Source organism: Peromyscus maniculatus, chromosome 12, assembly GCF_049852395.1.
Source record: "Peromyscus maniculatus bairdii isolate BWxNUB_F1_BW_parent chromosome 12, HU_Pman_BW_mat_3.1, whole genome shotgun sequence".
In the NCBI taxonomy this organism is placed as follows: Eukaryota; Metazoa; Chordata; class Mammalia; order Rodentia; family Cricetidae; genus Peromyscus; species Peromyscus maniculatus.
The window spans coordinates 22,311,610-22,326,024 of record NC_134863.1 but is presented as its reverse complement, the minus strand read 5'-3'; the positions used below and the strand labels follow the sequence as shown (position 1 = coordinate 22,326,024).

The 14,415-nt window shown below is 40.7% G+C and overlaps 1 protein-coding gene across 4 annotated transcripts in view; it reads left to right on the top strand.

Annotated features, from left to right (window-relative positions):
- The window catches only part of Acap2 (ArfGAP with coiled-coil, ankyrin repeat and PH domains 2), a 118,857-nt gene extending 105,909 nt beyond the window's left edge, over positions 1-12,948 (top strand). For 3 of the 4 annotated variants that reach the window (XM_006974485.4, XM_015993316.3, XM_006974484.4), the window contains 5 exons: positions 1,975-2,162; positions 2,454-2,563; positions 4,823-4,933; positions 6,836-6,897; positions 12,303-12,948. In XM_006974485.4, the coding sequence (XP_006974547.1) occupies positions 1,975-2,162; positions 2,454-2,563; positions 4,823-4,933; positions 6,836-6,897; positions 12,303-12,403 (572 nt within the window). In that variant the 3' untranslated portion in view covers positions 12,404-12,948. The remainder of the gene's footprint in view (positions 1-1,974; positions 2,163-2,453; positions 2,564-4,822; positions 4,934-6,835; positions 6,898-12,302) is intronic. The other variant, XM_015993314.3, reaches the window with a different exon arrangement.
- The last annotated feature ends 1,467 nt before the right edge of the window (positions 12,949-14,415 follow it).

Below are 14,415 nucleotides of genomic sequence, written 5' to 3'. Positions count from 1 at the left end.
ACTGACCTCTCCTGTCCCATCACAGTCTCAGCCCCTAAACACCACTCTGCTTCCTGTCGCGATAGCAGAAGGGGGCAGTTTTCTAGTTTAGAGAAAGCAGATCATACAGTATGTTCTCTTTTGGGGTTTTTTGGTTCAGCATACTTATCCCAAAAATAGCTACGCCATTATTCTTATCAATTGCTCATTTCTTTTGTATTTCTATTGTGTTCCCCCCAAACTTTTACTAGAAGATTTAAATTTACCTAAAATGAGAATTTTTGAAATATTAACGACATTAGGATCAACCTAAGGATGAAACTCAATGGAAGTAGTTAAATGTGTAGAAATGTCAAAACACAGACTACTGCATTTTCTGCAGCATTGCTAAGTAGAAGAGACAATGTATCTGGGATTAAATTTTACAGCAGGAATTATGAGTTTCCCAGATACACGAAAATGTGCCTACCGGTGAGTTGGTGCCGCAGGGGAAGGCGTGCCTGCCAGGCCTTTCAGCCCGAGTTGAAGCCAGAGGCCCACTTGGTGGGAGCAGGGAACTGACTCCCAAGTTATCTGATGACCGCCACACTCACACCAACCCACCCCCAAAATACAGAACTTTAATGGAATGAAAGTTCTCATAGGTGTTCAGTTTCAAATCTAATCAGTCGTGACTTTAAATTGAGCAGTTTTCTGCTGAGAGTTTTTTCCCTTGTCCCAGACCACCCTTGGATTTTCTGGCATTTGCCTTTTCTCTCTCATGTAGGTATTTCCATATGAACAATTAGGAACTAAGATTTCCTTATAGCAGAGAACATGGAATGTTTGCCTTTCCAAGTCTGGGTTATCTTATTTAATATGTTGTCTAATTCCATTTGTTCTTCCACTTTAGTTTTGGGGACAGCGTCTCTCATTGGATGTGGCGCTCAGTGATTTGGCAGTGAGCTCCAGGGATCTGTCTGTCCTTGCCCCCAAGCACTGCTACTACAGCTCTCAGCCTCTGTGCTGGCTTTTCACCTGGTTCTGGGGACCTGGACTCAGGTCCTTTTCCTTCTCTGGTGAACATTTCACCCAATGGCCATCTTTCCCCTGCTCTAAATGTCAATTCTTGATTAGATCATTTCTTAAGTAGGTGGTTAATCTTTTTAGAAGATACTAAGGGAAAAGCAGTATTGTTTACGGAGAAAGCTATTGTTTCTCTTTATTTTTGGATTCTTTCCCCAGTCGGACATTCATCCAAACTTCATGGTGTGTGCTAGGGATTGTAATCTGCACTGCTAATCCTGTCCCATTCTCCTGGGCTGTACCAGCATCTCCCTCCCTTTTGGATTCTTCTCATCATAATTCCTTTATGCCTACTTCCGTGATTTCAGTGTGTTTAGTCTTGCAGAATTCTCTGGCAAATAAGCATTCTTTAAAAGCATTTGAGTTAGTTATAGTGTAAATTGTGATGATTACATCATCCTAGGAACTAAGTGAGTTTGAACTACTAGTAAATTCTTTAGGAGTCCAGGCTTTTTGGAAGATAGTCAATTTTACCAGTAACTAACATATTCCCTGGATACTGGCAAGGCCACAAAAGCCTAGAATACCATTTGATGTTATTCCATGAGAAGATTGAATGTTTGGAAAATGAATAGTCTGTAAGAAATAGTAATAGCTTAAGAAATAAATGTGAACATCTCATATGCTCCTTGGGGTAGATGAATGATTTCTTATGTCACAATGTTTTCCATTGTGAGTTTAAGAGTTCACTTTCAAAAGTGAAGTAATTGTAGACACTATGAAGGTGTCCTAGCCACTTCTCTGTCCTGAGGTTATCTGTCGTAACTTTAAATTTACAGCGTACTGGCCTTTAATTGTCTTCACTTGGCTGTTCCTGCTGTTCATCCAATAGAACTCTTTCTTCCTGCAAATTCTTTCTGTCTTGCTAAACAGTTTGCCTCCTGTGCTAAGAGCACATTCTTACTAATGTGTTTGTGCTTTGCTTTCCAGAAGGAGAAAGGCAAGAGTCTTCTGTGTTTCTGGACTCGAAACATCTTAATCCAGGACTTCAGCTTTATAGGGCTTCATATGAGAAAAACCTTCCCAAAATGGCTGAGGCTCTGGCTCATGGTGCAGATGTGAACTGGGCTAATTCAGATGAGGACCAAGCGACAGCACTCATCCAGGCTGTTCTGGGGGTATGAATTAATGCATTCAAACTGAACTAGGGGTGTGAATTAATGCATTCAAAAGAGGGGTTAGAAAGTAAAAATTTCTGCGTATCACTTGGTGGTTTCTGATTTTGGGGAGGTGCAGCTGGAAGAGAATCTGATAATGTAAGGGGAGTAGTGTGTTTTGATGGACTTCAGACTGTAAACAATTCTGTGTTAATTAGTTCTTGGAAAAACAAATCTACCTTATTTCTCTGCGGCTCCATACAGATGTGCTCTTTCTCATCCGCATTTGTATATTGTCCTCTTCTCTTTAAGGGCTCTTTGGTGACGTGTGAGTTCCTCTTACAGAATGGTGCTAATGTGAACCAAAGAGACGTCCAAGGGCGGGGCCCGCTGCACCATGCCACTGTCTTAGGACACACAGGGTAAGTAATCGTGCTTAAATATGTAGGTAGCTTTTATCTGAAAAATTACTTTGAAATAATGTTATTTTTTCAGGTGAAGGATATTATGTAGAATTTGTATTAGAGGGCAAAAGTGAAAGATTCTCATTCAGAAGAAAAGCCACAATCAGTGTTCCAGCTGGCTTTCTGTTGTTGGGATAAACAGCATGACCAAAAAGAACTTGGGCGAGAAAAGGGTTTATCTGGCTTACACTTCATGTCACAGTTCATCCTGAGGGAAATCAGAGAAGGGACTTGAATCTGGAGGCAGGAACCGTAGCAGAGACCACAGAGGAACATTGCTCACTGGCTTGCTCCACTTGCTTAAAAAAAATTATGTAAAAAATGTTTATTTTTTAAATTGTGTGTGCGTACATCTGTGTGTGGGTACATGCGTGAGTGCAGTGTCTGAGGAGGTCAATGGTGCCCGGTACCCTTGGAGCTGGAGTTACAGGTGGATGTAATCTGCCTGATGTGGGTGCTGAGAATCGAACTCAGGTCCTGTTCAGGAACAGTGTGTGCTCTTAATTGACAAGCTCTATCGTCAGCCCTCAGCTTGCTTTCTTACACAGTCCAGGCCTACCTACCTATGGAGAGCGTCATCCACAGTGGGCTGGGTCCGTCCACATCCATAGGCAGTCAAGCAGGTCACCGCAGACTGCCTGTGGGCCATCTGACGGGGACCTTTTCAACCAAGATTCCCTCCTTCCACGAGACTAGTTTGTGTCAGTGGACAATAAAAACTAACTAGTATAACTAGTGTACAGATATAAACTAACCCGCATAGCTAGTGTACAGATATGAACTAACCAGCACAACTAGTGTACAGATATGAACTAACCAGCACAACTAGTGTACAGATATGAACTAACCAGCATAACTAGTGTACTGATATAAACTAACCCGCATAGCTAGTGTACTGATATAAACTAACCAGCATAGCTAGTGTACAGATATGAACTAGCTGGTATAACTGGTGTATAGATACAAACTAACCAGCATAGCTAGTGTATCGATATAAACTAACCCGCATAGCTAGTGTACAGATATGAACTAACCAGCATAACTAGTGTACAGATATAAACTAACCAGCATAGCTAGTGTACAGATATAAACTAACCAGCATAACTAGTGTACAGATATAAACTAACCAGCATAGCTAGTGTGCAGATATAAACTAACCAGCATAACTAGTGTACAGATATGAAATATAATGCTCACTTTAATCTTGGCATGTCATTATTGACCAGTTTACTTCCTGCCTCTGTTACTGAAGTTGTGGTATTTTGTCTGTTTCCAGCTGAAGTTCATGTTGTTCATACGCATGTATACATACATTATCTGCACACACTGTCTTGGGAGAACTTCTAACTTTGAGGTTTCTGGGTTTTACTTAAGGTACTTAGTTCAGGCATTAACTAAGTTCTTACTTTGGGTAACTGACGTTGAGGCTGTAAGCAACATACTCAGAACAGTAATGCCATGGAAGGGGACTTCCTGCTAGAAAGTGTTAATGAAGTAAGACGTTGGCTTTCTTCAGACGGTTGGAGTCGTTTCAAATAAGATGTCTCCGAGTTTCTAGTTATTCCTGGAGAAGCAAGAAGCTGACTTTGAGCATATTTTAATTGCATCTTTAATTTCATTAGCACTTATTTTTCTTTATTAGAAGAAATTCAGTTTAGTTACTTAATTATGAAAGCTTTTCTACGTTAAAACGCGGTAGTGTTTGCTTCATCTTTTATATTTGCCTGAATTGTAATAGCTTTTCTCATTTATTTCGTGGACTCCATTTACTCAGTCTTTCTCGTGCTGTTAAAAGTGTGAATTTCTTGAAGTTAAGAATGTGGGGGTGGGGTTACTGCCTGCTTTCTTCTGGTGTGTCATGGTCATCATGGTGTGTACATTGTCTTCGCTTCCTCCATTCCTAGCTAGCGTGGTAGTTCCCCTGTTGTCGGCATCTGTGTATGACTTTGATGATATTTGTTGAAGATAGCGACTGTGATTATATGTCCCACTTTGTTATATAGCACCAGATTATCTAAGATAATGAAAATTATTTGGGACTTGTAAAGATCTCAGTCAGCCTCTATTATTGAAGTCTATTTGTTGAATACTGTAGATGTATTAAGAATTTTCTAATAAAACGTTATTTAAGTTAGGTAGAACTTTTTATTTTGAAGGTGAATATATATGGATGTTTTTCATCTTGGCACTGTCTGAGAAATGCTGTACCCTTAACAGGCAGGTATGTTTATTCCTGAAGCGAGGTGCCAATCAACACGCCACTGATGAGGAGGGGAAGGACCCCTTGAGTATTGCTGTGGAAGCAGCCAATGCCGACATAGTGACCTTGTAAGTGTCTCCTTTGCACTTATTTCCCGTACTACATGTTGTTTGTATAGGTAGCCCTGGCTGTCCTGGAGCTCGCCATGTAGACCAGGCTGGCCTTGAACTCACAGAGCTCTTACTCCCTCTGCCTCCCAAATGCCAGGATTAAAGGCGTGCGCCATCATGCCCAGCTCTGCGGGAGATTTAAAGTCAGTGTTTTGTCTGTGCAGTTCCTTTAGGGACACTGGATGTGGTGAGCGTTTTGAAATGCACAGGTTCATTTGTTGCTCACAGTAACTCTACGAGGACACTATTCTCTATTATCCCCATTTTATAGCTAAGGAAGCCAAACCTCAGGTAATTTGAAAAATGAATAAATGTTAGAGCTAGGACTTGACATCGAGAATTTTTGCTCTAATGCCTGGACTCTTGAGAAACAGAAGCCATGGCTCCCCCAATGCTCTTGCCCTTTAGCACAGTCCCGGGTTGGGATGGGTGGAGCAATGGGTAGTTTATTCTACTACTTTGAGGAGTAGAGGCTTATCATTAAGCTGGAGGGACAGAAGTCTTAATTAAACAAATATTCCTATGGACACTTGATTATTTTGAACACAAAACAGATGTTTTTGAATGTTTGACATATGTTTCCTGTAACCTATTAAAGAATCTGTGGTTTTCAGTTGATTTGCATGGTAGGTCAAAGTAGTGTGCCCACTTTGAAATGTGATATTGTCAACTAGACTTCATTTCATGAAGCTAACGGAGGCAGGCCTTAAATCATGTGACTATTCCATTCTGGGCTAATGGAAGCTGAGACTTGGTGATCCCTCTCCTCTTGAGTAGAAACATGCCTGTTCATGATGCTCTCAGTTCAAAGAAACCTTGTGGCTTCTTTGAGCCCCTCAGCTTCCAGTGAGAATTTTCGGCTGGTCATGCTGCAGCTCTCCCAGCCTCTAACCAATAAAGACACAGGCCATGGAGGAGTTATTGTCACTGTGAAGGCCTCCATCAACTAGCAATCAAGAAAATGCCCTACAAACATGCCCACAGGTCTATCTGATCCAGACAATCCCCAATTTGAGACTTTCCCAGATGATCAAGTTGACCACTGAAGCCAACTGGGAGAGCGCCCTTTCAGAGCATCCACATAGCAAGGGGATGCTTGGGAGCCAGCCTTAGTTCACAGGGTGCCTAGGGAGCAGACGGGAAAGGTCAGTGGCGGATGCTGCCGCTGCCTGATGGAGCGCTCGGAAGAGTGAGCAGCGAGCTCTGGGAAGCTGCAGACGGTGCGGTGGCCTCGGACAAGCAGCACCACAGAGAGGACTCTCAGTGTTGCTTGGTTTTTGTCTTCAGAAAAAGAAGAAATACTTGTTTGCTCAATCCAGTGTTACCTGTCTTCCATTGCCAGGATAAGTAGCCCCCAAAGAATACTCACACTGTATGAGCAGTACGGTAACCTTGGGGACATTTTGGTACTTACTGCCGTGCTTATATATCAAAGCGTATTTCCGTTATTTAGAAGGAACACATTGCTTATAGTTGGGAACTGTCTCGCTCAAGGTAAGCTAGTGAACTATGACAGGCTATTGCTTCCATACCACAGAAGCATTCATTTCATCCAGTTGCTATAGCAGTGAGGCGTCCTCTGAAGCCTGTAGGAGGCAGGCTGTTGGAGGTACAGGCACCTGCTTTAATAGGAAGCCCTGTACTGTCTTTGCTCATGAGAGTGACTCAAGAAGGGATACGGTTATTTTTGTACTGCAGATCGCTGGTCTGATAAAGTGAGTTGGTTTTACTGGACAGATGCTGGTAAGGGAACAATTCTGTAACTCTACCAGCGCATGTACTACCTGTCTATGGAACGAACGCATTTGTTTATAAGTCCTTGTGTTACTTCCTCTAAGAGCTCTTCTTCTTCAATTTTAGGTTACGTTTAGCAAGAATGAATGAAGAAATGCGGGAATCAGAAGGACTTTATGGACAGCCAGGTCAATATTCTACTAATAATCATACTGAAATGCAGTATAAAAAATGCATTCAGGAATTTATCAGTTTACAATTGGAAGATTCCTAGTTCCTTAGCTAACTAATGTGATGTGATAGAGATTTTATGATGTACTTGTAAATTGTGAATTGTTAGCTGCTGTACTGTACCTACTGAATTCTTGGGTGGCTAATCCTGGACCTTTGCACACTCGGACATGTTCCTGTTTCAGTTCACTTTCCTCACTGTGCTAGTCAGCTCTGGCTGCTGACGTCCTTCTCGGCTGTACAGACGTCTTCCATCTGCACCATATGCATTCCAGCTCCGTGAGCACACGCTGGGCAGACTGTGCTGCCGCAGCAGAGAAGCAGTTTCTAAAAGAATTCTTGGGTTTATTTTATTTATTTTATTTTTTCCAGACAGGGTTTCTCTGTGTAGCCTTGGCTGTCCTGGAACTCACTCTGTAGACCAGGCCGGCCCTGAACCCAGAGATCCACCTGCCTCTGCTTTCCGAGTGCTGGGATTAAAGGCGTGCGCCACCACCGCCTGGCTTCAAAAAGAATTCTTGTTAGCTGTCCAGTGAATATAACAAAATGGGTTTCTTTTTGTTATTCAGGGAATTTATATACATTGTGTTCAGGGAAAAAAAATTATGTGTTTTGTATATAAAAAGTTAGTGTGGAAAATACCATGAAAAAGTTTATTGATGAGTTTTATATTCTAACCTAAGAATGAGTTAAAGATTTAAAGTAAAACTTTGCCAGTAAGTTAAAGTCCACAGTGGGTGTAGAATTAGTTGCAAAGGCTGACGTTTATCTGTAGCTCTGCCCCAGGCATTTGTACACTATTTGCTGGGGTAAATAGATGTATTTAGAACAATGTTTGTGAACCTGATGGTGAAGAAGACTTACTAAAAACCTCTTTCCATGTTGACTTCAGTCTTTATCTCGAGTAGTTTTCACTGGTGAGTCATGGTGTGAAGAAAGGACAGAAAGGTGGATCAGATTCTTCTGTGTGATGGATACAGCTTCATGAAAGGAGAGTGCATTCTGGTTCATAAATTTGAGTATAGGAATTACTGATTCATCTGCATATCACTAAACATTTCAGGAACTCATGACTGAAGTACTTACAGACATTCACTTTGCAATGAGCGTATTTGGTTTTATAAAAATTGAATTTATATTATTATTTTTAAAGTGGCCTGGTAAAATCCTCTCTCCTTCCTTGAACTATATTTTGAATTTCTGTACTTTATGTTAATAACTTCAGCCACATACTTGATTTTGGCTATAAGTATATCAGTGTGAGGCCATTATTTTCTCAGAGGACTTACTTACTGTTTATTTTTGGCCTGATGTAATAGGGAAGAAAAAAGGACCTGGATCAGATGCACACTTCTAATCTAGGGTGTTTCGCTTTAATCCTATGGATCACTATGAGTCAGGATGTTCTAAGATGTCAGTGTGCTAATTATGGGTGAGACTCAGCGCTAAGTCTGGATTTCACCCATTTGTTTCAATGGAATGTTAGATCTTAAATGAGTTCTAATTTTGTAACAGATATCTTTAAATGATAGTATTACTAGGCCATTTCTGAGGCCTTTGTGTTTAAGCACTTTAAATAAAAGTTTATCAAAGACACTGAGCTGACATTTGTGAGGTAACAGTGAACTGCAAGATTGTAAGTTAAGGTACATTTGTATTTCCCCGAAATTGTAAAGGTCAGTGTTGAGCCGGCTGCATCTTCTTTAAGATGCTTGCTGTGGTGTCCGCCTGGATGGTGAGTCAGAGGTCAGAGGTCAGAGGTCAGCGGTCCACTTGCTCTGCAGGTGGAAATTTGCAAGGGCGGGACCTTTCTCTTTGCTCCATTCCAGTCCTACCCAGATGGCTTGAGTTTCTTCTTTCACTGTTGTCTTTGTGCAGGTTTATATGTAAATAGAGGAACTTCTAGGTATCAAGAGGAATATCATTTTTTCTCAGTTTCAATGAAAATAGGAAAACAGGTTTCACTTTAAAACTTTTTTTTTTAATTCGCAAATTTTAATTTAGAAGTTAAAAATTAGAATTCTGCCAGCCATGCCAGATTAAAAGTAAGATTGAAAAAACTGTTTGAGAAACATCTTGAAAAGAATTGGATTTTAGACTCGGTGTCAGGGTCCCAAGTTTGACAGTGACTATTTTGTTTGCGGGTTGTGGTGTGTTGGCCCAGCAGCTGCTCTCTGGTGTCGTCCCCGTTCCCCCCCCCCCCCCCCCCAGTCCTGGCAGAGCAGGTCTGCTGGCCCAGGCAACAGCAGCAGCCCTCCCTTTTCCCTCTGCATCTCACTCATTTCCCTGCAGACCGTGCCTGTTCGCTGGCTGGCATCCTAGCAACAGGAAGGAAGCAGCGGCAGAGCGGAGTGGTTGGTGTGTAGGCACACAGCCTGTCAGTCTTTCGATAGTGACAGGTCTGCCAGTTAAAGGACCCAGTAAAACACTTGGCGATCATGGACTCATTTGTAGGAAACCCTGTTTCTAAACTTGTGTCTGTAGTCCTATTTTTCTTGCAAGGAGTATTAAGAGCATACAGCTTCTGAAAGGAAGGTGGGTTCTCTTTTAGCAGCCTTTCAGAGCTCTTAGGTGGCCTGGCTGGGTGAGGGTTAGCACACTTTGCTCTCAGTGGTGAGAAATCAGTTATGTGTTTTCCGGTTCTGGCGCTGGGTCTCATGAAGGCTGACAGATTCTCAGCCAGTGGGCAGTCAGTGCATTAGGGAGCCACTTCTGGTCATGTGAGTGTATGGCTTCTGGGACCCCTCCAGTCATTTGTAGAAGGAAATGTTCCCAACCAGAAGGGGCAGGATGATGCCTACGGTCCTTTGAGAGCGTCCGTTTCAGCAGTGAGTTCACTGAACTCTTTCAGGCATGCTAACTGCTGTTGTGGTAAATATTCTGAATACCAAAAACTAAAGTGAGTTTTAAACTGCCAGTGGAAACACAGCAGTCTATATTTAAAAAATTCAGAATTGTTCAGGCACATAAAAAACTCGAACTTTCTGAATGAGGAAAAGTATGATTAAGTGATTTAAAGAATATGCTTAGCTGTTTTTTGTAGTAAGCTGTTCAGCGTATTAATAGGAAGATGTATCCTGGAACCTGGTTTATGTGTTCTAGTTCAGAGAAGTTAGACTTGCCTTGGGAAAAATTTCAAGTGATTAAAATCTCCTCAAAGTTTAGGTAATGAAGTTCACTCTGTGTCAACGGCTTTAAGTAAGTCGCTGTTGTTGCTTTGGACAGCACATTTTGAGGTCTAAGGAAGGCAGCATATTAGTAGTGCATTATTAATTTTAAAAAATTGAACTTAATGAGTTTTGTGTGTGAAGCTAGAAACTTCCTTTTGTATTGTACGGACTCTTAAATGTTTGCGGTCGGTGAAACCAATGATTACTACAGCACCAACACTCTGCTTCGAGAACACATTAATTCAGTGGGTGAAAGGTCTTTGAATTCGTTTTGCATGGTACAATGGTACTGAAAATGTACTTGTGTAATATGTACTAGGCGATTTAAAATCAAACACTAGAAAACCATAAAGAAAAACAGCTTGTTATACAGAATATGCATTGCTGAATGTAGAAGCCATATCTCGCCATTGTACTTCTGTACACTTGAGAACACTCATCTGGTGCTATCTGTGAATGACTTGGCGTTAGCGTCTGCTAGACCCTTCTCCTGTTTCTTCCTGAATATATAATGTGTGCCTTTTATGTTACTTCTGGTGTTGGATGGTAAAATCAATGTAGTATTTTTGTATTATAATCTGCACTTTACACTTTCTTGGAAAGTAAAATTCTAGACTATCTGAATAGTATTTTAAAAATATTTGTAATGTTTACAATAAATATTTTACATATTTTAATTCAACATCTAAAAAGAGAACAAATTAAACTATTTTGTATGGTTTGTTAATTGTTATTTAATGTTGCGCTCTTCTCTGTTTCTTTGATGTCCTGTAGGATGGCCAAGCACAGGGGTAGTTGTAGTGTGTCATGCTGTAATCGGACGGTCTGCCCAGTTCCAGCAGACCAGCCTTCCGTTTGCTTCCGCTCTAACCTCCAGCCAGCCTGTTCAAATTCTCTTCTCTCTGTATTTTCCCCTCTTAAAGTAGATTGAGTAGGGTTAACTGAGTATTTAATGTCATGATTCAATTCCCCAGATTTTAATAAATTGCTTTTTACATAGACTGTCAAAAGTACTAAATATTAAGAGTACTATAATCTTTTTATTAAATTTCTTATGATTTTAGGTCTTTTTACTAGATTTTTATCTGGCCCCCTCAGTATTTTTCTAATTCTCTAGCTTTAGGTATGACATCTGTGTCCTCTACAACCTTGCTTTGTAAGACTTGAGGAGTTTACTGTACTGTTAACAATACTGTAATAATGAGATTGTTGTAAGATGGGATGCAAGGGGTCTCAGAGGAAATAATGATAAAACCATGTGGTGACAAGAATCATATAAAACAGTATTTTATGCTCAAGTGAGAATAGAATTGTGCCAGGAGCCTCTACTAACATAGTGTTGGCAGGAGTAAGTCATCCTGAAAATGAGATTTCTCCCTTCGAGGGATAAATATGTACGTGTGTGTATATAGTTCCTCGGTAAGGAAAGTTGTGCCCACCTTGCTGTAAAGTCCTTCTCTATAATCTGCGTCTCTGTAACCGAGTGTTGAGTGTACACACATGTTAATTCCTCCAATTGTGAATAGATTCTTGGGTATCCTTTCCCGTTTTGCATAGTGTTCTTGCTCTTAAGTCTACTGACAGTGTGGAGCTCTGGTCTTGTAGTCACTTTCTGGCCTTTTGACTTAGTTTAGTGAGCAGTGGATCAGATACCAATGTTCTAAACCTTAAAGTATATGTGAACTCCTTTGTACAAACAGCAGTTTCAGTGGAAAGCACTTGAAGATGGTGTAGGAAGCTCTTCCTGGCTGTTGACCAGCTTGTCTCCTTAGTAACCTGCATCCACCAGAACCTTAACTAGCATTTGGCTTTAGGCATTCCTTTTCACTTTTACCCACCTGAGTATTTTCTTATCAAATGTGCTGTGTGCTTCATCTCGAGTAACCTCTCCTGCCGTGTGCTAATGGATGTTTCTTCACATTGCTTTCACTGCTCGCCTCTCGCTCCTCCCTAACTCTGAGCTCCCCCCACGGCGCGTCTGGGCTGCTTCTCTCAGGTATAGCTTCCCTTTCTTACGTACTTTTCTGGCGTTGTTTTTAGTTGGCCTTTTCCCTTCCAAAAATGCTCTTGGAACAAACCTTTATTGTAATGTAATGTAATAAATCCTAAAATAGTATGAATAAAAACGGATGTTGTTTTATTTACCTTAGCTGTGTAAATTCTAAAAGTGTCTTTATTTTACTTTTGTGCAGGTGATGAAACTTACCAGGACATCTTTCGTGATTTTTCTCAAATGGCATCAAATAATCCAGAGAAACTCAATCGTTTCCAGCAAGATTCACAGAAGTTCTGAGCCTTTTAAGAGGGGAAACTATGAAATTTGGTGAATTCCTAATGTGTACAACCAAAATCTCACCCCCCCCCTTTTTTTTTTACTGCTTTAATTCTGCTTGATTTTGGTGGACATTGAATTGTTTGGAAAAAATGGTACCCATTCATTGGTATTTTTGAAAATGAAAACAGATCTTTCATAATTGGGAAAGGGAGAAATCCACTATAGTTCTTCTTTTATTTAAGAAGAAAAAAGCCTATTAATGGGTTGTGCTTTTATATAAAGTTGTATCCAGAGCTGGACCATCCTCTCTTAAGTTCTGAGATGCTACACTGTTAGGCCCCTGCACCCTTTGCCATGGGTGGTACACGGTTCCCCCAGGAACATTGAGTCACTATGCCTGCGTCAGGTGGGAACCAGTTTTCTTACCTGTATCAAGGATGTTTCTTTCCTATAGCTTCCCTGATAGATGCATGTGTGTTTTCTGGTAGCTTCGCTGTGGTACCCACGGTATGTGATGTAATTGCGAGGACTAGTGAGGGTGTTCCTCATTTGCTCGGACAGGCCATCGCACTTGCGGACTTGACAGACATGGCTGCTGCACAGTGGACCACACATTAGTCTTTAGACTCATTTCATCTTACGGTGCAGAGGAGCGCTTCCTTTTTCTTCTGTCAATCTCCACAAGACTCCCAGCTTGCTTTTTATTGTTGGATTGGTTTCCTAAAACCTTGACAGATCATCAGTGCAATAAAACGATTTCAGAGGTTGACTATTACAAAATTGGGCTTTCATCAAAACAGGGTGATTTCAAAGATAATGTAGGGCATTTTTATATTTGGAATTTATCCATTTATATATATATATATATATATAAAATTTATATATATATAAAATTTACTGTTACTCCTGGTGGAAGATGTAAGGAAAAAAAAGCTAATTTTTTTCTGTTTATATTAAAATTTACCAGCAATAAATTCCTTTTATTTTTTTCTACATTTATCTTATTTACTATACAACAGTATACATTCTTTTAAATTGTATCCTGTATATAGCTTTAGAATTAAGTAAAATATGTCATTGACCTTTGAGTTCCAAAATTATGAATATGTGATACAGTTTGGTGAGATTCCATCTCTGATTGACATGTCTTGTCAGAGTATGGAATGAATAAGTAATTACCTTATGGGTCATTTCCAGTACTGTTGATGACGTTCAGTCTTTTAGAAATTATTTGTAAGATACTCAGCTTCACAGAAACATTTTTAAATGTATATAAAATTATAGTTAATTAAATAAAAATTTTTAACATTTTCCCCACAGTATGTAGAGCCTTACTTTGATTGAATATAAAATCAGAATCTAAGCAGAAATCATATGGAAATAAATTCACAGCACAGATAAAGGCCCTGTCGTTCAGTCAGATTGCAAGCATGCAAAGCTTAGTAAGTCCCCACACATTAGGGATACAGAGCTATTGTGATTTGTTTCCAGGGAAGTGCAAACTTCCACAGGATGAGAGGAATTTTGTCTCTCCTGTCTCACCTCAAGCTTGCAGACCATCTGGCCTTGTAGGTATTTTGTTAAAGACAGAAGTCTAACTTTAACTGGCGTGTGTTGTAAAATTTATTGTCCTAAAACATGTTGAGGGAGGACCAGGCTACAGAAGGGCAGAAAGTCCGCCATGTTTCCCTCTGCTGGGCTCATTCTCGGTGACTGCTGGAGCGCCCCCCCCCCCTTGTCTGGAGGTGCTGACGGGCTTCCCTGCGGTCCAGCTGCCAGGAGACTGTCCCCCGGGCCTGCCTGCCTCCCCACCTCGTGTCAGAAGTTCTTGGTGTGGTGGTCAGTAGTGTCTGCTGCCCTTTAATGGCTAGTGTTTTTGAAATAAGCCTTAAAGATTCAGTGTATTTGAAATGCCTTAAAGGTTATTGTGGTTCTGAGTATCGTTAGAAAAAGCTACACCTTTTCGTATTGCATGGAGGCTGGCAATGCAAGAATATATTTCTACAGCTTAATTTCCTCAACGTGCTGAG